General features: G+C 56.0%; 1 protein-coding gene across 2 annotated transcripts in view; it reads right to left on the reverse strand.

The window, feature by feature from the left end:
* Positions 1-7,337: 7,337 nt before the first annotated feature.
* Positions 7,338-24,534, reverse strand: part of HPN (hepsin) — a 28,884-nt gene continuing 11,687 nt past the window's right edge. For both annotated transcript variants that reach the window (XM_048828870.2, XM_048828869.2), the window contains exons 3-13: positions 19,550-19,651; positions 19,008-19,049; positions 18,419-18,548; positions 17,855-17,977; positions 15,340-15,380; positions 12,597-12,762; positions 12,110-12,300; positions 11,636-11,731; positions 9,921-10,063; positions 9,670-9,834; positions 7,338-9,425 (exon numbers count right to left, since the gene is read on the reverse strand). In XM_048828870.2, the coding sequence (XP_048684827.2) occupies positions 9,387-9,425; positions 9,670-9,834; positions 9,921-10,063; positions 11,636-11,731; positions 12,110-12,300; positions 12,597-12,762; positions 15,340-15,380; positions 17,855-17,977; positions 18,419-18,548; positions 19,008-19,049; positions 19,550-19,651 (1,238 nt within the window). In that variant the 3' untranslated portion in view covers positions 7,338-9,386. The remainder of the gene's footprint in view (positions 9,426-9,669; positions 9,835-9,920; positions 10,064-11,635; positions 11,732-12,109; positions 12,301-12,596; positions 12,763-15,339; positions 15,381-17,854; positions 17,978-18,418; positions 18,549-19,007; positions 19,050-19,549; positions 19,652-24,534) is intronic.

Consider the following 24,534-nt stretch of genomic DNA (forward strand, 5'->3'; position numbering starts at 1 on the left):
AGTGTTTCACCACCCTCTTAGTGAAAAAGTTTTTCCTAATATCCAATCTAAACCTCCCCCACTGCAGCTTGAGACCATTACTCCTCGTTCTGTCATCTGATACCATTGAGAACAGTCTAGAGCCATCCTCTTTGGAACCCCCTTTCAGGTAGTTGAAAGCAGCTATCAAATCTCCCCTCATTCTTCTCTTCTGCAGGCTAAACAATCCCAGCTCCCTCAGCCTCTCCTCATAACTCATGTGTTCCAGACCCCTAATCATTTTTGTTGCCCTTCGCTGGACTCTCTCCAATTTATCCACATCCTTCTTGAAGTGTGGGGCCCAAAACTGGACACAGTACTCCAGATGAGGCCTCACCAATGTCGAATAGAGGGGAACGATCAAGTCCCTCGATCTGCTCGCTATGCCCCTACTTATACAAGAGAGCGAGGATGACCCTGCCCCACATGAGTAAGAGACCAAAGAATGATACAATTCCCTGACAACAAGCTGCATTGGCACCCAGAAGGCTGAGCACAGCAGCCCCCCCTCTGGAGAGCAGGCGCTGAAGGGTTCAGATTTTGCCAACTGACTCTTCTGCCAAGCAGGACTGTGGGAGGTTTGGGAGGGTGCACGTGGCCACAGCACAAGCCACAGGGCAGGGAGCGGGGGTGGCCTCCAGCTGCTGGTGTGGTGTTGGGGGGCTGGATTGGCTGGGGGACGGATTGTCTCTGCACTGGCTGGGGGTGCGGGGGCTCCCCCTGAGTGCGTAATGATGGAAAGAGGTGCATGGGGGATGCTGGGTGCCTCATTTCACCTCAGCCTTGTGTCAGGAGCAGGGCCGGGGGGCTGGGCAGCAGTGAGCTGGGAGAGGAGCGTGGCCTGTGACTTGTGGGTTGGGCATCAGGGTTTGTTCCACAGTTTTAATGACCACGGAGGCTGGCAGCCCAGACACTGCCATGCCAAGGGCCTGAGCCGCACATGGAGCTTGTCCAGAGCACTTTTTGTCACTGGTAGGGAAACTGAGGCACGGGGCTGTCATAAATATAAAGGGAAGGGTAAACACCTTTAAATCCCTCCTGGCCAGAGGAAAAACCCTTTCACCTGTAAAGGGTTAAGAAGCTAGGATAACCTTGCTGGCACCTGACCAAAATGACCAATGAGGAGACAAGATACTTTCAAAAGCTGGAGGGGGGGGGTGAAACATAGGGTCTCTCTGTCTGTGTGATGCTTTTGCCGGGAACAGAACAGGAATGGAGTCTTAGAATTTAGTAAGTAATCTAGCTAGATATGCATTAGAGTCTGATTTGTTTAAATGGTTGATAAAATAAGTTGTGCTGAATGGAATGTATATTCCTGTTTTTGTATCTTTTTGTAACTTAAGGTTTTGCCTAGAGGGATTCTCTCTGTTTTGGATCTGATTACCCTGTAAGGTATTTACCATCCTGATTTTCCAGAGGTGATTCTTTTTACTTTTTCTTTCAATTAAAATTCTTCTTTTAAGAACCTGATTCCTTTTTCATTGTTCTTAAGATCTAAGGGTTTGGGTCTGTGTTCACCTATGCAAATTGGTGAGGATTTTTATCAAGCCTTCCCCACGAAAGGGGGTGTATGGCTTGGGGGGATTCTGGGGAGAAAGACGTTTCCAAGCGGGCTCTTTCCCTGTTATATATTTATTAGACGCTTTGTGGTGGCAGCAATAAAGTCCAAGGGCAAAAAGTAAAATAGTTTGTACCTTGGGGAAGTTTTAACCTAAGTTGGTAAAAATAAGCTTAGGGGTTTTTCATGCAGATCCCCACATCTGTACCCTAGAGTTCAGAGTGGGGAAGGAACCTTGACATGGTGGCAGAGCAGTGGGATCATTCTGAGATCAATTTGAGATTTTTTGGGGGATCACTTTGAACCAGAAGCAAATATTTGAAAAGGACATTTTTTTTTCCTTTGGGCTGCTGAAAAGCAGGTTTTTGGCTGAAAGCAGTTAGAGGTTTTTTGTCTCTGCCTGGGGGCCAGAGCAGAGACAAAAGGGAATTGTCTTTTTTGAGCTGGAGTTTTCTCTACCTAAAGGCAGGGTAGTTAACAAGGTTTTCACAGACCTGAAGAGGTTCATTTTTTTTTAGCTAAGAGCAACTAGAGGGTTTTTCTGTCTATTTGCCCAGAGACAAAAGATTTTTCTGTAGGCTGAGAATAACTATTAGAGAACATAGGTATCATATTACAGCACAGCAAAATTTTACAAGCCAAGTGTTTTGTTTTTTTTCAACTCTCAGGTGTAAAGTCAGTTAAAAACAGAGAGGCTAAAATGACAGAATCCAAGGGGGAAAAAGACAAAGAGGCTGCCCACAGGAGAGCTATGGAGGTAAAGGAAAAAGAATGGATGCCTAAGGACCACATGAACAAGTATGAACTGTTTAAAACCAAGGCGAGAGTCAGAATGGGGCTAACACCCGAGCATTCCCGTCATGGGTTCAGAGCCCTAAGGTGGAAACCAGACGTCATTTACCCGACATGCCTACCACATTGTGAAACACTGGGATGCCTGGATATCAGGAGCAAGTATTAAATCTCCAGAAGATTTGCCCTTCCTAATGCAAATGGAACAGTTCTTAGAGGTTTCAGAGTAACAGCCGTGTTAGTCCGTATTCGCAAAAAGAAAAGGAGTACTTGTGGCACCTTAGAGACAAACCAATTTATTTGAGCATGAGCTTTCGTGAGCGAGGAAATAGAAAGATACATCCTAGATGGGAAGCCCAAATCTGTAATTGAGGCGGGGGAGATTGGAGCCAAATGGGTGGAGGTGGCAGAGAAGAAAAAAACTGGTCGCAGTTGTAGTGGACACCAGAAGGGACAACCTCAGACCACACCCTACTACCGGGGGCAGCCCAAGGCCCCACCTAACCCCCAAAGAACCCTCCAGACACTTTATCGTCCCGCCACACCATTCTCCAGCAACCCACCTCACCCCAGTGACCCGTCAGCTGGACGATGTTTTAAATGTAACGAGCCGGGGCATGTAAAGGCCAACTGCCCCAAGAACCCCAACAGATTACAGTTCATTGCACCGGAATCACACCAGAGGTCCTCAGACCCAGATGCCTCCCAGATACCCTCGGAGCGGAGGGAAACTGTAAGTGTGGGTGGGAAGAAGGTCACCGCATGGAGGGCCACCAGAGCACAAGTGTCGGTTATCCATGCTTCCTTAGTGGACCCCAATTTAATCAACCCAGAGATCCAAGTGACAATTCAACCCTTCAAGTCCAACTCTTTCAATTTGCCTACAGCCAAGTTGCCTGCCCAGTACAAGGGCTGGTCAGGAATGTGGACTTTTGCAGTCTATGATGATTATCCCACCCCCATGCTGTTGGGGGAAGACTTGGCCAATCATGTGAAGCTAGCCAAGAGGGTGGGAATGGTCACCTGCAGCCAGGCTAAGCAAGCTGTCACACCTAGCTCTGTTCTGGAAACTTCTACCAGGACCCGGTCAGAGGACCTGGACCCCATGCCAACGTCTGCAACAGCAGTAGTGGATCCAGTCCCAGAGACCCAGACAGAGCCAGTCCCAGAACGGGAACAGGCAGCAGCAGATAACCCTACACCAGAGGCTCAGCCGGAGCCTGAACCCCAACACAGTGCACCAGCAGAGGGCGGTTCACAGTCAACGGAAACAGCCCCATCCCCTACATCGCTTCCAGAGGGACCAAGCCTAGGTCCACAATCCAATGAGGAACTGATGTCTCCAGCATCAAGGGAACAGTTCCAGACCGAACAGGAAGCAGATGAAAGCCTCCAGAGAGCTTGGACGGGGGCACGGAGCAACCCACCGCCTCTCAGCTCTTCTAATCGATCCAGGTTTGTTGTAGAAAGAGGACTTTTATACAAGGAAACTCTTTCTGGTGGACACCAGGGAGACTGGCATCCTCAGAGACAGTTGGTAGTTCCAACTAAGTACCGGGTCAAGCTCTTGAGCTTAGCCCACAATCATCCTAGTGGCCATGCTGGGGTGAACAGGACCAAAGACCGTTTGGGGAGGTCATTCCACTCGGAGGGAATGGGCAAGGATGTTTCTACTTATGTCCGGTCTTGTGAGGTATGCCAAAGAGTGGGAAAACCCCAAGACCAGGTCAAAGCCCCTCTCCAGCCACTCCCCATCATTGAGGTTCCATTTCAGCAAGTAGCTGTGGATATTCTGGGTCCTTTTCCGAAAAAGACAACCAGAGGAAAGCAGCACATACTGACTTTCATGGATTTTGCCACCCGATGGCCAGAAGCAGTAGCTCTAAGCAACACCAGGGCTAAAAGTATGTGCCAGGCACTAGCAGACATTTTTGCCAGGGTAGGTTGGCCCTCCAACATCCTCACAGATGCAGGAACTAATTTCCTGGCAGGAACTATAGAAAGTCTTTGGGAAGCTCATGGGGGTGAATCACTTGGTTGCCACCCCTTACCATCATCAAACAAATGGCCTGGTGGAGAAATTTCATGGGACTTTGGGGGCCATGATATGTAAATTTGTAAATGAGCACTCCAATGATTGGGACCTAGTGTTGCAGCAGTTGCTCTTTGCCTACAGAGCTGTACCCCATCCCAGTTTAGGGTTTTCACCATTTGAACTTGTATATGGCCGTGAGGTTAAGGGGCCATTACAGTTGGTGAAGCAGCAATGGGAGGGATTTACACCTCTCCAGGAACTAACATTCTGGACTTTGTAACCAACCTACAAAACACCCTCCAAACCTCTCTAGCCCTTGCTAAAGAAAACCTACAGGATGCTCAAAAAGAGCAAAAGGCCTGGTATGATAAACGTGCCAGAGAGCGTTCCTTCAAAGTAGGAGACCAGGTCATGGTCTTAAAGGCGCTCCAGGCCCATAAAATGGAAGCCTCGTGGGAAGGGCCATTCACAGTCCAGGAGCGCCTGGGAGCTGTTAATTATCTCATAGCATTCCCCACCTCCAACCGAAAGCCTAAGGTGTACCATATTAATTCTCTAAAGCCCTTTTATTCCAGAGAATTAAAGGTGTGTCAGTTTGGGGGGGAGGGATAGCTCAGTGGTTTGAGCATTGGCCTGCTAAACCCAGGGTTGTGAGTTCAATCCTTGAGGGGGCCATTTAGAAATCTGGGGCAAAAATTGGGGATTGGCCCTGCTTTAAGCAGGGGGTTGGACTAGATGATCTCCTGAGGTCCCTTCCAACCCTGATATTCTATGATACAGCCCAGGGAGGAGATGACTCTGAGTGCCCTGAAGGTGTCTACTACGAAGGGAAAAGTGCTGGTGCTAGGATAACCTCGCTGGCATCTGACCAAAATGACCAATGAGGAGACAGATTTCAGAGGAACAGCCGTGTTAGTCTGTATTCGCAAAAAGAAAAGGAGTACTTGTGGCACCTTAGAGACTAACCAATTTATTTGAGCATGAGCTTTCGTGAGCTACAACTCACTTCATCAGATGTATGAGGAGACAAGATACTTTCAAAGCCTGAGGGGGGAGAAACAAAGGGTCTCTCTCTCTGTGGGATGTTTTTGGCCAGGAACAGAACAGGAATGGAGTCTTAGAACTTAATAAGTAATCTAATTAGATATGCGTTAGAATCTGTTTTGTTTAAATGGCTGATAAAATAACCTGTGCTGAATGGAATGTATACTCCTGTTTTTGTGTCTTTTTGTAACTGAAGGTTTTGCCTAGAGGGATTCTCTATGTTTTGAATCTGATTACCCTGTAAGGTATTTACCATCCTGATTTTACAGAGGTGATTCTTTTACTTTTTCTTCGATTAAAATTCTTCTTTTAAGAACCTGATGGCTTTTTTCATTGTTCTTAAGATCCAAAGATTTGGGTCTGTGTTCACCTATGCAAATTGGTGAGGATTCTTATCAAGCCTTCCCCAGGAAAGAGGGTGTAGGGTTTGGGGAGGATTTTGGGGGGAAAGACGTTTCCAAGCGGGCTCTTTCCCTGTTATATATTTGTTAGACGCTTTGTGGTGGCAGCAATAAAGTCCAAGGGCAAAAGGTAAAATAGTTTGTACCTTGGGGAAGTTTTAACCTAAGCTGATAAAAATAAGCTTAGGGGGTTTTTCATGCAGGTCCCCACATCTGTACCCTAGAGTTCAGAGTGGGGAAGGAACCTTGACAGGGGCAAAGTCCTAACTCGGCCAAGCTCACCCATCATCCCCGACCCTGGGTGAAAGTGTGACAAAGTGGGGGGTTTCCCTTGTGATGTTGTATGTGAACCTTACTGTTTTGTATGAATAGTGTGTGTGTCAGTTTTCCCCGTGTATTGCAGCAGTGCCTAGGTGGTGGGAATAAGGGTGTGTGACTTTTGCTGAAGCCCTGGGGACAGGTGAAGAGGCTCCAGCTGCCCGCACATAAGTGGTGGCAGTTGCCCTTCATAACCTGAGACCCAGGAGGGGGATGTGACCAGGTGACACTTTGCCTGGGATGCAAGACAAAGACCGGAGGAGGGACAGTGGGCATGTCAGAGGCTGGGTCCCTGGGCAGTCTCCTGTTGGGGACTCAGAGCGGGGAGTCCAGGGCATCCAGCCCGGGGTGCCCACAAATTGGACTTTGCTGAAAGTCACTGATTCCTGTGCTAACAAGCTCTGTCCTACGCTGTGTTCCTGTCGACGAATAAACCTTCTGTTTTACACTGGCTGAGAGGCACAGCTGGCTACAGAGTGGGGGTGCAGGGCCCTCTGGCTTCCCCAGGGGTCCCGACCAGTGGACCCGCCCAGGGGAAGTGCAGGGTGCGAACAGGGGTGCTGAATGCTCCGAGGTCAGACCAGGAAGGCCGAAGCCAAGGAGGCTTTTTGCTCTGGACAGCAAGCCCTAAGGGAAGTCCCACCACCCCAGAGTCCTGGCTGGCTTCATACAGAGCAGTTCCAGAGCATCGGACCTGTGACTCCAGCACAGAGAGGGATTAACCTTTGGCCCACTCCGTGATTAACCAGGGAGATTCTGCAGCGGACGGAGTGTTTTTTCTAACCACTTGGCTCTCAAAAGGATTGTGGGGCCGTTCTGTGGCCTGCGCGAGGCCAGGGAGGCCGGACTAGCTGATCCCATTGGGCCCTGCTGGCCTTGCACTCTCTGAAGGCAGACGAGGGAAACTTTAAGCGGCGATCCAGGCTAGCCCCGTATCATGGCAGAGCAGAGGACGTTGGCTGAGCGAAGGGCCATAGGGCAGTTGGTGCGAGGCAAGGCTGTCTCCGCGCCCGACTGCCTGGCAGGTGGGAACTTGGGACAGCCGCCTGCCCCAGTCCACAGCGATGAACCCCTGGGCCCCCACTGGCCAAGGCCTCAGCTGCCAGGGTTAGAGACCTCCTAAGCAAATGTGCTCTGGAGCCGCGGGGGGGGGAGGAGTCCCAGACGTGTCTAATCAAAACGGTGTTTATTTTTCATTGCAGCGATCACTGTGCAAACATATACAACAAGAGAGACTCGCCCCCAAGGCCTGGGGGAGAGGAGCTAATGCAATAAGCTATGTACAGGAGCCCCCGCCCCCCACCCTCCCAGCCGGATTGCGCAGGCTCCCAGGTGTCACCCGCTGAGCAGGGCTGGGGATTAGCAACAGATGGGGGTCGGGGGGAGGGGGGATCCGTGAGAGTTTGTGTAGCAGGGATGCGGCAGGTGTATAGTGAGCTGGTGGGTGGTTGTGTGTGTGTCCAGGTTAGAATGGGATAGTGTGTGTCCCCGTCCCTGCTGCCCTCTGCTGGAAGGGATGGGCCCTGCTCTCTGTGTGTGTGTGTGTGTGTGTGTGTGCATGTGTGCACGCACACACGGGTGCTGCCCCCTACTGGAGGGGATGGGCCCTGCTCTGTGTGTCCCTCCCTACTGCCCCCTGCTGGAGAGCATGGGACCTGTTCTGTGTGTACATTCACCTCTCTAAGCCAAGCTGTTCCCCCTGCCCTCCCCAATCCCTGCTATGGGGTTCCCACCCCACGTACACTCCTTTGACCAATGCCCAGACCACCTGAGCAGGGTGTGTTCCAACCAGTGCTGTGCTCGCTAGACATGACCCTCCATACTCAGCCCCCTGGGATGCAGGGGGCTCAGCCTGGGGCCCCGCATAGATGCAAGGGGAGCCCTGGTCCCTTCCCAACCCCCACGGACCAATTGCTGGGGCAGGCAATCATAGGAGGTGGGTCCAGCTGGGAGCAGTGCTACCCATGGGGGTGTTAAGGGGGTGGGGTGGATTTGCTGTTGGCAACCCTGGACCCGGTGCTGGGAGGGAGGCTCCCAGCCCCTGGAGGTGTGGGCACCCACTGGGAAGGGGGTAGCCTGGCAGGGGTGAGGGCAGCACTCCCTACGCCTCTGGGGCTCTGCTGGGGCAGGGGGAGGCTCTGTCCTGGTTTGGGGCATCAGCTCTGGACCCATGTGTCCAGCAGCCCCCAGAGCTGTGTATTAGGATTCCTCCCAGGGTGTGGGTCACGGTCTACTTCACCCCACGCAGGGCTTTGTCTCAGCCCCCCCAGGGCTGTGTATTAGGATTCCTCCCAGGGCTGTGAGTCAGGATCTAATCCCCCACCACCCACAGGGCTGAGCTGCTGGCACTGGAGAGCCCCAGGCTGATGGGTCTGCTTTTGCCCAGAACTGCAGGGGTTAAGGCCAGGCAGCTCCACCCTGGTTGGCTGATGGTGGCAGAGGGTGTGGCCTATGCAGTCTCTCCCACCATTGTTAACCAATCACAGAGAAGCTCTTTTCCAGCCCCCGCCCCCTTGCTCCAGGGATGAAGAACTCCAGCAGGCCCTGGAGCAGCCATAGCTGTAGAACCCATTGGAGGGTGGAGGCTTAAAGGGCCACGCTGCATTGTGATAGGTGGAGCTAGAAAACCCCCATTGGCAGGTGGAGGCTTAAAGGGCCATGCTGCATTGTGATAGGTGGAGCTAGAAAACCCCCATTGGCAGGTGGAGGCTTAAAGGGCCGCGCTGCATTGTGATAGGTGGAGCTAGAAAACCCCATTGGCAGGTGGGGTCTTAGAGGGCCGGTGCTGTATTATGATAGTGGATCTATAAGTCCACCATTGGTGGGTGGTGGCTTAAAGGGCCACACTGCATTGTGATAGGTGGATCTGGCCCATTCCTCCCCAGCCCCCACCCACACTCGCATTTAGGGTGACCAGATGTCCTGATTTTATAGGGACAGTCCCGATTTTGGGGTCTTTTCCTTATATAGGCTCCTATTACCCTCCACCCCCATCCCGATTTTTCACGTTTGCTGTCTGGTCACCCTACTCTCATTCCAGTAACGCAGACAAGGCGCTGTGGGGGTCAGAGGTCGAAGGTCATTGGGTTGCAAGGTCCAGTAGGTCATGTAGGAACAGCTGCCCCTCGTGGCTGGAATGGAGGGGGCAGCGTCTGTCTGGCTTGGGGGGCGAGGGGAGGGCTGGCGTAACTCCATAGTGCGGGAACCTGGGCAGCAGGGGTCAGTGCTGGGAAACGATCCCGCTGGCCAGGGAGTGAGTCTGCAGAGAGAGACACGGGCATCAGGGGCTGGCACAGCTGGGGTGGGACAGACCGGGGCGGATCCAGGCTGGGGAGGGGGTGGCAATGCCACCCCCCTGCAAATACACTGGAGGGATGATCCCTCCTGCCTCCAGGAGGCCAGAGTAGGAGGGATGGGGGGGTCAGACTGGGGGATCCCACCCCCCTCAGGGAGAATAGACTGAAAGGGACGATAAATGGAGGGACCATCCCTGCCCCACACACCTTCATGGCCTGGTGGATCCAGTCGTGGAAGGCGCCAACCCTGGTGTAGACCCCCGGCTTTTGGGGCAGGGCGCAGCCGGTGCCCCAGCTGACCACGCCGCAGAGCCGCCAGCGGGGGGTGCGGGAGATGCCGTCCTCACACACAAAGGGCCCCCCGCTGTCACCCTGCCGGGAGGGAGACAACAAAGAAGTCAGTGCCCTGACACTGGCCCCTACTGCCCACCTGCCCTGCCCGCCCCGGCCGGCCCCACCTGGCAGGCATCGGTGCCACCCTCGGCGTAGCCAGCACAGAACATGCGGGGGCGGATCTGGTTGCCGTAGTACTCAGGCGAGTTGCACAGTGCGGTGCTGATGATGGGCACAGAGGCCTCCTGCAGGATGCTGGACTGCTGCCCTGGGGGATAAGGGGAGGGAAGAGTGGGCATGGGGTCCCCCGCCATGCCCCCACCTGCCCTGCCAAAACCCAACTGCTGCCCCCCCAGGGCATCCCGCCCCTATCCCAGCTTCTGCCTGCCCCACATCTGCCCCCCACCCCACCCCTGCCCACCCAGCATCCACTTGCCTGCACCCAGCCCCTGCCCGCCTTGCTTCTCCCCACCCACAACCCAGTGCCCACCCGCCCCTGCACCCAGCCCCCACCTACCCAGCACCCGCCCCACCCCCCAGAACCCAGCTTCCGCCCACCTAGCTCCCACCCCTGCCCATTCCCCCAGCAACTGCCCTGGCACTTGAACTGTAACTCTCCCCCCACACACACACACCTGCCCACTATATGCCTCCACCTGAACCCTGGCACCTCACCTGCCTAGCATCCACACCAGCATCTGAACACTGGCACCCATCCCTATAGAGGAGGGACCTCCGGAGTGGTGCGCCCCCATGGGGGTGGGCTTTCCTGAACTTGGTTCTTGGGGTCAGGATATCATGGGTTGCTCTGGGTGGCATCTTGGGAAGCCCCTCCCCATGGGCGGAGCCTAGCATTGCTACCCATCCAGTTTTTACCTGGTTTTTGGTTTCTGCGTCTGGGTGCCATTTAGGGTTACCAGGTGCCTGGTTTTGGGGGACCTGACAACCCTAAATGGCATCCAAACCAAAAGCCCGGTTACCATGGGCCGGGGGGAGGCTAGGGTTACTAAGGTCCAGTTTTCAAGCGGAATGCCCGGTCGAAAAGGGACCCTGGAGGCTCCGGTCAGCACCGCTAACCGGGCCATTAAAAGTCCAGTCGGCGGCACAGCAGGGCTAAGGCAGGCTCCCTGCCTGCCCTGGCTCTGCGCTGCTCCCGGAAGTGGCCAGCATGTCCCTGAGGCCCCTAGGCACAGGGGTGATCAGGGAAGCGCCACACACTGCCAGAGCCCACAGGCATTACCCCTGCAGCTCCCATTGGTCAGGAACCACGGCCAGTGGGAGTTGCGGGGTCAATGCCTGTGGGTATGGGCAGCGTGCAGAGCCCCCTGGCCCCTCTGCCTAGGGGCTGCAGGGACGTGCCGGCCGCTTCCGGGAGCAGCGCGGAGCCAGGGCAGGTAGGGAGCCTGCCTTAGCCCTGCTGCACCCAACCCCCTGCCCCAGCCCTGAGCTTGCTCCCACACCCCAACCGCCTTGTCCCCAGCCCCACCCCAGAGCCTGCACCTCCAACCAGAGCCCTCACCCCCTCCTGCACCCCAACCCCATTGAGAGGATCCAGTGAGCAACCAGAGGGGGAGAAGGGGCGATGAGGGTGGGCCCTGGGGAACAGGTGGAGTGGGGTGGGGCCATGGGGGTCTGGTTACCAGGAATTAGAAAGTTGGCAACCCTAGCGGAGCCTCTAACACAGGTCTCTGTTGCCGAATGGCCCTCTTCCTCCATCCCCAGCCCCCCAGCTGTGTGACCCTGATGAGGGCCCCTCCCCCTGGTTGCCCACAGGAAGGGGCGGGGCCATGTCTAGGGGTGGGGCTGTGCCCCATGGGGATGGGGGCAGTCACACACTCACCGTAGTACTGCGTGTTGCCCCAGCCGGTCACGGTGCAGACCTTGCCGTCCAGGAGGGGCTGCCCCAGCGCCGGGAGGCAGACGGGCTGGACGTCCTCTGGGGAGACAGAGTCTGGGCATGAGGCATAGACAAGGGTTGCACGCCACACAGCCACATGCTCAACACACACACCGCACACTATACACACAACACGCACACGACTCGAACCCATCGCGCTATGCACGCAGATAAATGCCCCCACCTCCCCCCACAAAACCCCCAGACACGCCACACACCTTACACGGACACCACACACTGGTAGGTAAATGCACACCGCGCACACACTGCAGACACCCCTCACCCCCACACAACTGCGACACACCCCGGCGTCCCTAACACGCTCACGCGACAACCCGCGCACAAAGCCCCCACGGGTGGCTCCCTGCAGGGCGAGGTCCCAGGTCCCCGGCCGGGCGCCCCACGCTCCCCACGCACCGGTGAAGCTGAGGGGCGCGGCCAGGTGCACCAGCGCGATGTCGTTGCCATTCTCCTCGCTGTTGGGGTCCAGGAAGGGAAGGTAGCCCGCGTGGTACACCACGCCCGTCACCCCCGCCTGCTGCCCCCTGCTGGACACCTGAGAGATGGCGCCTGAGAAAACCCGCCAGCGGCTCACCACCCGGTTTCTCCTGCGGGGATGGACAGAGAGAGACAGTGCATCAGGGGGCTAGGCGGGGCGGCCACCCCCTCCCCCACCTGGGATGGGGCTGCTGCTGAGAGCTGGGAGCCAGGACTCCTGGGTTCTCTCTCTGGCTCTGACAGGAGTGTGGGGTCTCGTGGTTAGAACGTGGGGGCACTGGGAGCCAGGACTCCTGGGATCTATCCCCAGCTCTGGGAGGGAAGTGGGGTTTTGTGGTTAGAGCAGGGGGGCAGGGCTGAAGGCAGGACTCCTGGGTTCCATCCGCGCTTGGTGCTGGGCACTCACTCAGGGAAGCAGTGTGCGGCGGTGACAACCCACTGGCTGGAGATGATGGAGCCGCCGCAGAGGTGGGTTCCGTCATAACGCAGGCTGACCTGCCACGGCCACTTGCCCAGACTGGCGTCCTGGCCCCCCACGATCCGGTCAACAGACAGCTTCCTGCGCCCGCAGTCTGCAGCGGACACGCCAGTCAGTGCCAGCCACCCCCAGCCGCAACCACCAGGGGGAGACAGCACCAAGCCCCCACCCTACCCCCACAGCCACCCCGGGGGCCTTGGCCACTCCCCCAGCACGGTCCCAGGGGTAACCAGTGGGGCAGCCCCAGGTGACCCCCCTCCCACCCTGACGCCAAGGGAGGTTTCCTGGGTAACTCTGGAGGCTGCATTTTATCCTCTAGCTTCTTCCACGCTGGCTCTTGGCTGTTTTAACTGGAAACTGCAGGCCCAGGAAGTGCCTGTGCAGATCACAATAGGGCCCCGAGCTCGTTCCACCAGACCTCCAGCTGGGGTCGATGGGCCTTAGCTCCACTGGAGTCAATGGAGTCAGATCCCAGTTGGGGTCAGTCGGCCACAGAATCATAGAATCTCAGGGCTGGAAGGGACCTCAGGAGGTCATCTAGTCCCACCCCCTGCTCAAAGCAGGACCAATCCCCAATTTTTGCCCCAGATGCCTAAATGGCCCCCTCAAGGATTGAACTCTCAACCCTGGGTTTAGCAGGCCAATTGTCAAACCACTGAGCTATCCCCCTCCCCCAATCCCCCCTCATTCTTCTCTTTTGCAGACTAAACAATCCCGGTTCCCTCAGTCTCTCCTCATAACTCATGTGTTCCAGTCCCCTAATCATTTTTGTTGCCCTCCGCTGGACTCTCTCCAATTTTTCCACATCCTTCTTGTAGTGTAGGGCCCAAAACTGGACACAGAACTCCAGATGAGGCCTCACCAGTGTTGAATAGAGGGGAACGATCACGTCCCTCGATCTGCTGGCAATGCCCCTACTTATACAGCCCCAAATGCCGTTGGCCTTCTTGGCAACAAGGGCACACTGCTGACTCATATCCAGCTTCTCTCCACTGTAACCCCTAGGTCCTTTTCTGCAGAACTGCTGCCGAGCCATTCGGTCCCTAGTCTGTTGCGGTGCATGGGATTCTTCCGTCCTAAGTGCAGGACTCTGCACTTGTCCTTGTTGAACCTCATCAGATTTCTTTTGGCCCAATCCTCCAATTTGTCTAGGTCCCTTTGTATCCTATCCCTTCCCTCCAGCGTATCTACCACTCCTCCCAGTTTAGTGTCATCTGCAAACTTGCTGAGAGTGCAATCCACACCACCCTCCAGATCATTTATGAAGATATTGAACAAAACCGGCCCCAGGACCGACCCCTGGGGCACTCCACTTGATACCGGCTGCCAACTAGACATGGAGCCATTGATCACTACCCGTTGAGCCCGATGATCTAGCCAGCTTTCTATCCACCTTATAGTCCATTCATCCAGCCCATATTTCTTTAACTTGCTGGAGTCAATGGGTCCAGATCCCATTGGCGTCAGTGGGGTCAGATCCCAGCTGGGGTCAATCGGCCGTAGCTCCACTGGACTCAATGGGGCCAGACCCCCAGCCCATGTCAGTTGGCCGTAGCTTCATTGGACTCAGTGGAAATTTGAGTTTTTGACAAAGTGAAATTTCTCAGGAAAAGCCTCTGCTCTGGTTGAAAACCCAACGTTCCTGTCCCAGAGAGACTGACGTGTACCCTGGGAGTCCCTGGCTCTGGTACCTCAGGGTGTCTCAGCCCACAGACGAGACCAGGGACAGGAGGCAACTGAGCTGCACTGCCCACGAGCACCGCGGCCACATTCAGAACCCAAACGCTCTGCAGTCTGACACTTCCCTGAAAACTGTTAATTTCCCTTGGAAATAAAAAATAAATACTTCAACCAGCTCTAATTTGGGCTGGTTATGATGAGCACTGACTAGAGAGAGAGTGGTATGGATGGGGATGAACCCACAGACAGGTTTGTGCAGGAGAGATGAACAGAGGGGTGGCTGGAGAGAAGGAAGGATGGGGGGTGTAGGTGTGGACATGGGTGAATGGAGGAACTGTGGAGGGTGGGCACAGAGGTGGATGGATGGATCGATGGGGGTGTGTAGGTATGGAGATGGATGGGTGGGTAGATGGCTGGCTGGGTATGGAGGTGGACGGATGGGTAGATGGATAGTGGATGGGTGGCTGGCTGGCTGGATACTGGGTGTGTAGATGAATGGGTGGGTAGATGGCTGTCTGTCTGGGTGGGTATGGAGGTGGATGGGTGTATGGATGGAGGGGGTGTGGAATGGAGATGAATGAGGCATGGATGGACAGATAGTGGGGGTGTAGTTGTGGAGATGGATGGATGGGTTGGTATGGAGATGGATGGAGGGGGTGTGGAATGGAGATGGATGGATAGTGGATGAATGGATGGATGGACGGGGTGTGGATTAGAGATGGAGGGAGCGATGGACAGTGGGTGTGGAGATGAATGGATGGATAGGGTGTGTGTAGTTGTGGAGATGGATGGGTGGGTAGATGGCTGGCTGGCTGGGTGGGTATGGAGGTGGATGGATGGATGGTGAATGTGGAGATAGTTAGATGGATAGCGGGTATGTCAGTGCTGAAATGCATGGGTCGGTAGATGGCTGGCTGGGTATGGAAGTGGGTGGATGGATGGAAGGACGGGGTGTTGGATGGAGCTATGCCCAGGGCTGAGGGCTTCATACCTTGGCAGAGCGTTGCAAGGAACTGGCCCATCGGGCAGTCGCTGTAAGACAGAAATGTGAGAAGTCAGCGTGAGGGTGGGGCAGGAGGGGATGTGTGGGGGACGTGAGGTGCGTGTTCACCCCCCACTGAGCATCTGGGGAAGGTGCCACTCCCACGGATAAGGGCATGTATGCACACCTCAGACCCACGTACGTTCACTGACGCAGAGACCGGGCTAGACAGAAAAGGACAGAAAGTAGGTGTGAGCTGGGGCATAGGGGGACAGACACACAGCACGGGGCAGCAGGGGGCGCACACACGCACACAGAGTTCATTATCATTCATTTATTACGTGATGTTACAATGAACTAACATCATATAGAATCAAGATGTGCTAAATCGATGCAAGTTGTAGGACTAGAGCAGTAGACATTTGCTCGGTAGCCTGAAGGGATATGGATGCATTCGCTATCTAAGTAAACAGGGCTGAAACACCAGGTCTACAGGCTGAGGCCTGTAATATGTCAGCTTAGTCACACTCGGCCAGAAGCTTAAGAAATGCTGGACATAAGTGTCCAAAAACGGGCCCTAAGCTACAAGATTCCTGGGAAAGGTGTTGCAATGGGTGGCATTGGGGAAAATTAACAGGAAGAATAATTCTGACGAGAGGACACAGTGTCCTAACCTGTGCCCTTGCCCTAGCCCTAACCCTAACCGCAGGGCTTACGTCAGGCTAATGCCACTAAAAGGAACCATAACCAACCTATGGGAAATGGGGAACCCCAACATTTTTGGGGGACACGATACAAATAAGGAAGAAGAGGGTGGACGCCTTCACACGCACACACAGAGTGTTAGATGTGGTCAGAATCACCAGACAAAAGAAGAAAAGGAGTACTTGTGGCACCTTAGAGACTAACCAATTTATCTGAGCATGAGCTTTCGTGAGCTACAGCTCACTTCATCAGATGTATACCGTGGAAACTGCAGCAGACTTTATATACACACAGAGAATATGAAACAATACCTCCTCCCACCCCACTGTCGGGCTATTTCCTGCATACCACCAATGTGATATATGCCATCATGTGCCAGCAATGCCCCTCTGCCATGTACATTGGTCAAACTGGACAGTCTCTACGTAAAAGAATAAATGGACACAAATCAGATGTCAAGAATTATAACATTCATAAACCAGTCGGAGAACACTTCAATCTCTCTGGTCACGCAATCACAGACATGAAGGTCGCTATCTTAAAACAAAAAAACTTCAAATCCAGACTCCAGCGAGAAACTGCTGAATTGGAATTCATTTGCAAATTGGATACTATTAATTTAGGCTTAAATAGAGACTGGGAGTGGCTAAGTCATTATGCAAGGTAGCCTGTTTCCTCTTGTTTTTTCCTACCCCCCCGAGATGTTCTGGTTTAACTTGGATTTAAACTTGGAGAGTGGTCAGTTTGGATGAGCTATTACCAGCAGGAGAGTGAGTTTGTGTGTGTATGGGGGTGGGGAGGATGTGAGAAAACCTGGATTTATGCAGGAAATAGCCCGACTTGATTATGTAAAGAGTTGTCACTTTGGATGGGCTAGCACCAGCAGGAGAGTGAATTTGTGTGGGGGGGTGGAGGGTGAGAAAACCTGGATTTGTGCTGGAAATGGCCCACCTGATGATCACTTTAGATAAGCTATTACCAGCAGGACAGTGGGGTGGGAGGAGGTATTGTTTCATATTCTCTGTGTGTATATAAAGTCTGCTGCAGTTTCCACGGTATGCATCCGATGAAGTGAGCTGTAGCTCACGAAAGCTCATGCTCAAATAAATTGGTTAGTCTCTAAGGTGCCACAAGTACTCCTTTTCTTTTTGCGAATACAGACTAACACGGCTGTTACTCTGAAACCTGTCAGACAAAAGAAGGCTCCCAGACGGGGGGAAATGAGCTTCCTACAGGCATAGGTGCTGACTTTTGGTTTGGCGGGTGGGTGCCCCATCCCGGCGCCGCCCCTTCCCCAAAGCCCCGCCACCACTCTGCCCCACTCCACCTCTTCCTGCCCACGCTCTGCCCCCTCCCCTTAGGTCCTCTCCCCTGAGCATCTCCTGCCCACTGCTCACTCCTTTCTGCCCCCTCCTGCCTTGAAGGCGAGGTGTGTGTGTTTGCGGGGCTCAGCCTCCCCCCAGAACTGGCAGGACACAGACGGACACACACACACACAGAGCAGGGCTTAGCCTCTCCCACAGGGACAGCAGGACACACACACACGGCAGGGCCCATCCCCTCCAGCAGGGGGCAGCAGGAACAGAGAGAGAGAGAGAGCACGCGCGCACAAGATCACACAGGGCCCATCCCCTCCAGCAGGGGGCAGCAGGACAGACACACACACACACACACACACACACACAATGCCAATATAAGAGTAACCGGTTCCCAGGGATCCAGCAGCCCAGGCGTGGGGGAAGGGCTGCCCACAGGGTCCCCCTGCCCCATCCTAGCAGCATGGCACCCGCTGCTGAGCCCCCCGCCCTGCCCCACGCACCAGATGGAGACGACCTCACTGAGTCTATGGGCCAGTGGCAGGCGAGACTCGTCCACACAGAAATATCCCGACGTCCCGTTGGCGCCCACGCGCTCCACGTCCAGCTCCGAGTGCCAGAGAGACCTGGGGAGGGGACAGCGTCACCCACAGGCAACCCACCCCTGTCAGAGATCTGCCCCACCGCACAGTGCCCCTCACTCCCGACCCACAGCCCCTGCTATCCCACCCCAGGTCGCCCCCAGTTCTGTCAGTGCCCCTCACTCGTGACCCACAGCACCTGCTAGCCCACCCCTGGGTCCCCCAACCCAGCTCTGTCAGTGTCCCTCATTCCCAACCCATAGCCCCTGCTATCCCACCCCTGGGTCCCCACCGGCTCTGCTGGCGCCCCTCACTCCCGACCCGCAAGCCCTGCTAGCCCACCCCTGGGTCCCCCCCACCCAGCTCTGCTGGCGCCCCTCACTCCTGACCCACAGCCCCTGCTAGCCCACCCCTGGGTCCCCCCCACCCAGCTCTGCTGGCGCCCCTCACTCCCGACCCGCAGCCCCTGCTAGCCCAGGCTGGTACCTGACGAAGCCCATCTCTGCACAGCTCATTGCAGCCACCAGGGCATTGGAGGAGGTGGAGCAGATGAGGCGCCATTTGCCCGCGCTCTCATCGTACAGTGTGAGCCGGAGGTCCGCCGACCCGACCTGGACTGTGGGGTGGGAGGGGGCCGCACTGAGCAAGGGTCTAAGAACGTCGTGGGTCACCCTCCACCTCCCCTCCAGCCCTGGACTAGCACCGCGGGGCCACCTGTGTCCATGTCTCCCTCCAGTGGCCATCCCCAGCACTGCAACAGCCATCCTCGGGGCTCCCAGCAACAGGGAGGGTGGCTCAGGGCAGAGCTCTGGGCTGTTCACAGACCAGCCGATTTCCTACTAACACCCACAGAGTGGCAGCAGGACCCAGTGGACGAGGGCCCTCTACGGGCAGTCAGGACTCCTGGGTTCTATGTCTGGTTCTGGGAGGGGAGTGGGGGCTGGTGGGTTAGAGGAGGGGGATTCGGGTCCTACCCTGGTGTGCACAAGGGGGAGGGTGTCAGACCCCCATTACTGGGGGGGGGGGGCAGTAGCTCTCAGTCATATGGCCCTGAGCAGGGGGCTCCACAACTTACCACCATACAGTCCTTCACTGTCACTCCCCAGCACAGATGTCACTGCAAGAGACAAGAGCCTTAGCGTACATGCAGAGCCCACCAAGCCCAGCAGGGGGCAGCAGGAGGGGGAGCTCCAGGTGCGCCCACGGCTGTGATTGTGGGGAATGAGGCTATGGCATCAGGGAATGTGAGCCGGGGGGTGGGAATGAGGGGCACCTGCAGGGCTGGCAGGTGGGGCTAGCAGGGGGCTACAGGACAGGAGTAAGGGGCATTGGACAGTTGGGGAGGAGTAATGGGGGCTAGCGGGGGCTGCGGGTTGGGAGTGAGGGGCACCAGAGGGTTGGGTGGGGAAAGCCCAGGGCTGGGCTATCAGGGGGCTGCGGGTCGGGAGTGGGGGGCACTGGAGGGCTGCGGGGGGGGGGGGAGTCCAGGGCTGGGATAGTAGGGGGCTGCGCGTCGGGAGTGAGGGCCCTGGGCAGGGCTGGGTAGGGGGAGTCCAGGGCTGGGATTGCAGGGCCTGTGGGTCAGGAGTGGGGGGCCCTAGGGGGCCAGGTTCTTACCAATGGCCCACACGCTGGCCCCGACGCCAGCTAAGAGCAGGAAGCCGCCAGTCACGACAGCCACAACCTTGGGCAGCGACCAGCACGGCACCGTTGGGCCCCCTGGAACAGGAGGGGGGTTAATGGTGCTGGGAACGACCCCCCCTCCCTGGCTCTCAGCACAGGCTATTGCACTGAGTCCCCCCCAGCCGGCTGGGACCCCTCAGCCCAGCACACGGCCCTGGGACTGACCCTGGTATCCCGCCCCAGCTCAGCAGCCCCATATCTCGCCCTAGAGGAGTCACAGGAACCTGCCTGCCGGTGGCCCCATGAGCCATCCTCCTGCTGTCTGCCCTCCCCCCCCCCACTCAGCCAGCCCCATGGGCTCCCGTCATCCTCCCGCCCGGGGTTGCTGTGGTACCAGAGGGATGGAGGGAGGGGAAAGTAGGCCTGGGGACGAAATAGGGGCCTGGACACCCGAGGGGGTGGGGGTGCCAAGCCTCCGCCCCTGTAACCACTAGAACTCCCCCTCCCTCCCTGTACCAGGAATAGAACCCAGGAGTCCTGGCTCCCAGCCTCCTGCTCTAACCACTAGCCCCCCCCCCCTCCTCCCCTTCCCTCCCCTTTCTGCCAGGCACAGGACCCAGGAGTCCTGGCTCCCAGCCCCATCGTGAAGAGTCAATGAATTCTATGTCCCACAGGCCGAGCGTGGCGGGGTGGGGGTTGGTCCAGGGGGACTTTGCCCTCGGGCAGGGTGCGGTGACCCAGCAAGCGGCTGGCAGAGTTGTTCCCATTGCTGGGGCCCCTGCAGGAGAGGCGGCCCCCCCCAGGCATAGCAGGGCCACAGGGGAGGAAACCGGCCCCACGGTGCCACTGACTGGGAGCCCCCACAGCTCAGTTGCCCCATCTAGGGCCAGGGCACCGACCCCTAGACACTGAGTTTTCTGTGTGCCCCTACAGGAAGGTCCCCCAGCACCCGGGGGTGCCATGCTGCAGGGTTGGGGGCTCAGAAGGGGGTCCGCGTTGCAGGGGCCGAGGAGGGTTGTTTTGCTCTCATACTCAGTGTTAGCCCCAAAGCCCCACATGGCTCTGGAGGTCTGTGTTCCTGGCAGCACCATCCAGTTTAGTTGACTAATTCCCAGCCCCCCTGCTCTGACCACTAACCCCCCCCCCCAAGCTGGGATAGAACCCAGGAGTCCTGGGGAGGGGGGTGTCTCTGTGGGGACATGGGTGTGTGGCTGAATCTGTCCCATGGCCAGTGCAGGGCTGAAGGAACGCAGTGCCAGCCCCATGCTGGGCCCTGCCCCGAGCCCAGAGCCTCATAGCCAGGGGCCACCTGGGCTGGAGCTGCGGATGCTGTGCTGGGACAGACAGGGAACGAGTGCAGGACGGGTTTCTTGATCTCCTCACACCTGGCCTGGGACGATTGACTCCCCCCCGCCCCCACACACACACACCCCGACAGCCCAGCCCAGGTGGGGGGAGGGAGCTGCCAGCCTATACCTGGGGAAGGGGTGAGGGCGGGGTCCAGGGCCTGGCTCAGCCTCACGGCTGCTCCACCACAGGACGAGTGGTGCTCTCTGAAATGTACAGACAGGGAAACTGAGGCACAGAGCAGGGCAATCAGAGCTGGGGATAAAACCCAGAGTCCTGGCTCCCAGCCGCCCACCCCACGATGTACAGGGACAACACAAAGGCTTCTATATCTTCAACTGCACTGAAATAATACAATGGCAACACACTAATTCAACAGCCCTAGTGTCACACAACTGGCCTGTGTGTGTGTGTAAAGTCACCCTGGGAAGGGGGGGGACACTGGGGCTGTATGTGTGTGTACAGACACCCTGGGGTCACACCCCAGGTTCTGTGGTTCTCTGTGTGTTTGTGTGTGTGTAGAGGTGCCCCGGTGTCACACAGTGGGGATATGTGTGTGTACATTCACCTGGGGAGCATAGTGGGGTTGTATGTGTATGTACAGTCGCCCTGTGTTTCACACAATGGGGCTCTGTGTGTGTGTGTACAGTTGCCCTAGGGTCAAATAATGGGTGTGTGTGTGGTTGTGTGTACAAGTACAGTCGCCCGGGGGGCACAGTGGGTCTGTATGTGTGTGTACAATCATCCTAAGGTCACACAGTAGGGCTCTGTGTGTGTGTGTGTGTGGTCGCCCGGGGGGGGGGTACAGTGGGTCTGTAAGTCTGTGTACAATCATGCTAGGGTCACACAACTGGGCTGTGTGAGTGTGTACAGCCGTCCTGGGGTGGCACAGCAGGGGTGAGTGTGTGTGTGTGTGTGTGTGAGACACAGAGAGAGAGTGAGAGTGAGAGAGAGAGTGTGTGTGTGTGAGACACAGAGAGAGAGAGTGTGTGTGTGTGAGACACAGAGAGAGAGCGAGAGTGAGTGTGTGTGTGTGTGTGTGTGTGTGACACAGAGAGAGAGAGAGTGTGTGTGTGAGACACAGAGAGAGAGAGAGAGCGAGAGAGTGTGTGTGTGTGAGACACAGAGAGAGAGCGAGAGCGAGAGAGTGTGTGTGTGTGAGACACAGAGAGAGAGCGAGAGTGAGTGTGTGTGTGTGTGAGACACAGAGAGAGAGTGTGTGTGTGTGTGTGACACAGAGAGAGAGAGAGCGAGAGAGTGTATGTGTGTGAGACACAGAGAGCGAGTGAGAGTGAGTGTGTGTGTGTGTGAGACACAGAGAGAGAGTGAGAGTGAGAGAGAGAGAGAGAGTGTGTGTGAGACACAGAGAGAGAGAGTGTGTGTGTGAGACACAGAGAGAGAGCAAGAGTGAGTGTGTGTGTGTGTGACACAGAGAGAGAGAGAGCGAGAGAGTGTGTGTGTGTGAGACACAGAGAGAGAGCGAGAGTGAGTGTGTGTGTGTGTGAGACACAGAGAGAGAGCGAGAGTGTGTGTGTGTGTGTGAGACACAGAGAGCGAGTGAGAGTGAGTGTGTGTGTGAGACACAGAGAGAGAGTGTGTGTGTGTGACACAGAGAGAGAGAGAGCGAGAGAGTGTGTGTGTGAGACACAGAGAGCGAGTGAGAGTGAGTGTGTGTGTGTGTGAGACACAGAGAGCGAGTGAGAGTGAGTGTGTATGTGTGTGAGACAGAGAGAGAGAGAGCGAGAGAGTGTGTGTGTGAGACACAGAGAGCGAGTGAGAGTGAGTGTGTGTGTGTGAGACACAGAGAGCGAGTGAGAGTGAGTGTGTGTGTGTGAGAGACACAGAGAGAGAGTGTGTGTGTGTGAGACACAGAGAGCGAGTGAGAGTGAGTGTGTGTGTGTGTGAGACAGAGAGAGAGAGAGCGAGAGAGTGTGTGTGTGTGAGACACAGAGAGCGAGTGAGAGTGAGAGTGAGTGTGTGTGTGAGACACAGAGAGCGAGTGAGAGTGAGTGTGTGTGTGTGAGACACAGAGAGAGAGTGTGTGTGTGTGAGACACAGAGAGCGAGTGAGAGTGAGTGTGTGTGTGTGTGAGACAGAGAGAGAGAGAGCGAGAGAGTGTGTGTGTGTGAGACACAGAGAGCGAGTGAGAGTGAGAGTGAGTGTGTGTGTGTGTGAGACACAGAGAGAGTGTGTGTGTGTGTGTGTGACACAGACAGAGCGAGAGAGACAGTGAGTGTGTGTGTGTGTGTGTGTGTACACAGCCATCCTGGGGTGGCACAGCAGGGCCAGCGATGAGCAGTACCACTCGCTGGAGCCCTCCGTGAGCACAGCTCTCTGGGGGTCCCTGGGCAGAGCCAGACCTGGTGTGATACGCACAGCCCCAGCCAGAGCCGGGGCAATGAGGCCGATCATCTATGGGACAGGGACTGTCTCTCGGCCTGTGCAGCGCCTAGCACACAGCCTCTGACCCACCCCCAGGGAGCAGGTGATAGGGATGGAACTGGCGGGCAGAGGAGACATTAACTCCCAGCGCTGAATTCAGTTGGACACCCTGCTGAAGCCAGCTGCCCCTCTGCCCCGTTGCATCACTTCCCCAGGCACGGCCAGAGAGGCTAAAACTCCTTAAAGCAGGGAGGGCTCTTCCCTTGGGAAAATTCCCACTTTTTGTCAAAACTAAAATATCTCCCCCCCATATCAGTTTTCAGTCCCCAAATTTTATTTTTTTTCTTCTCCCAAGGGAAAGTCAGAAAATTCTCAGAGATAGAACCCAGGAGTCCTGGTTCCCAGCCCTGCCTGCTCTAACCACTAGATCCCACTCCCCTCCCAAACCTGGGGAGAGAACCCAAGTGTCCTGGCTCCCAGCCTCCCCCACCACATCCCCTCCCCTCTTCTGCCAAAACTTTTGTTTTCTTGAGAACCTGATTTTCCATCAGAAAAAGAGTCGCAGCCGGGTCAGCCCCACTCCAGGGGAAAGGCTGTGTAAGCGACTGCCCCAGGCATGGAGCAGCCGCCCCAGAGACAGGGGTCACCTCCCACTCCCAGGCTGCAGGGCCATGTGAGCAGCTCGGGCTGTGGTGTCCTCACTGGAAGATGATCAAAACAGCCACTTACCCAAGCTGGGTTCTACTCGGGGCACAACCCCACCCCAACCCCCGCCCCCCAGGGCTCCCCCTGCTCGTACAGCATAGAATCATAGAAGATCAGGGTTGGAAGGCACCTCAGGAGGTCACCTAGTCCCACCCCCTGCTCAAAGCAGGACCAACCTCAACTAAATCATCCCAGCCAGGGCTTTGTCAAGCCGGGCCTTTAAAACTTCTAAGGAAGGAGATTCCACCCCCTCCCTAGGTAACGCATTCCAGTGTTTCACCACCCTCCTAGTGAAAAAGTTTTTCCTAATATCCAACCTAAACCTCCCCCACTGCAACTTGAGACCATTGCTCCTTGTTCTGTCATCTCCTACCACTGAGAACAGCCGAGCTCCATCCTCTTTGGAACCCCCCTTCCGGTAGAATCACAGAATCATAGAATATCAGAGTTGGAAGGGACCTCAGGAGGTCATCTAGTCCAACCCCCTGCTCAAAGCAGGACCAGTCCCCAGTGTTTGCCCCAGATCCCTAAATGGCCCCCTCAAG

The sequence above is a fragment of the Caretta caretta genome, chromosome 24 (assembly GCF_965140235.1).
Source record: "Caretta caretta isolate rCarCar2 chromosome 24, rCarCar1.hap1, whole genome shotgun sequence".
NCBI lineage: Eukaryota > Metazoa > Chordata > Testudines > Cheloniidae > Caretta > Caretta caretta.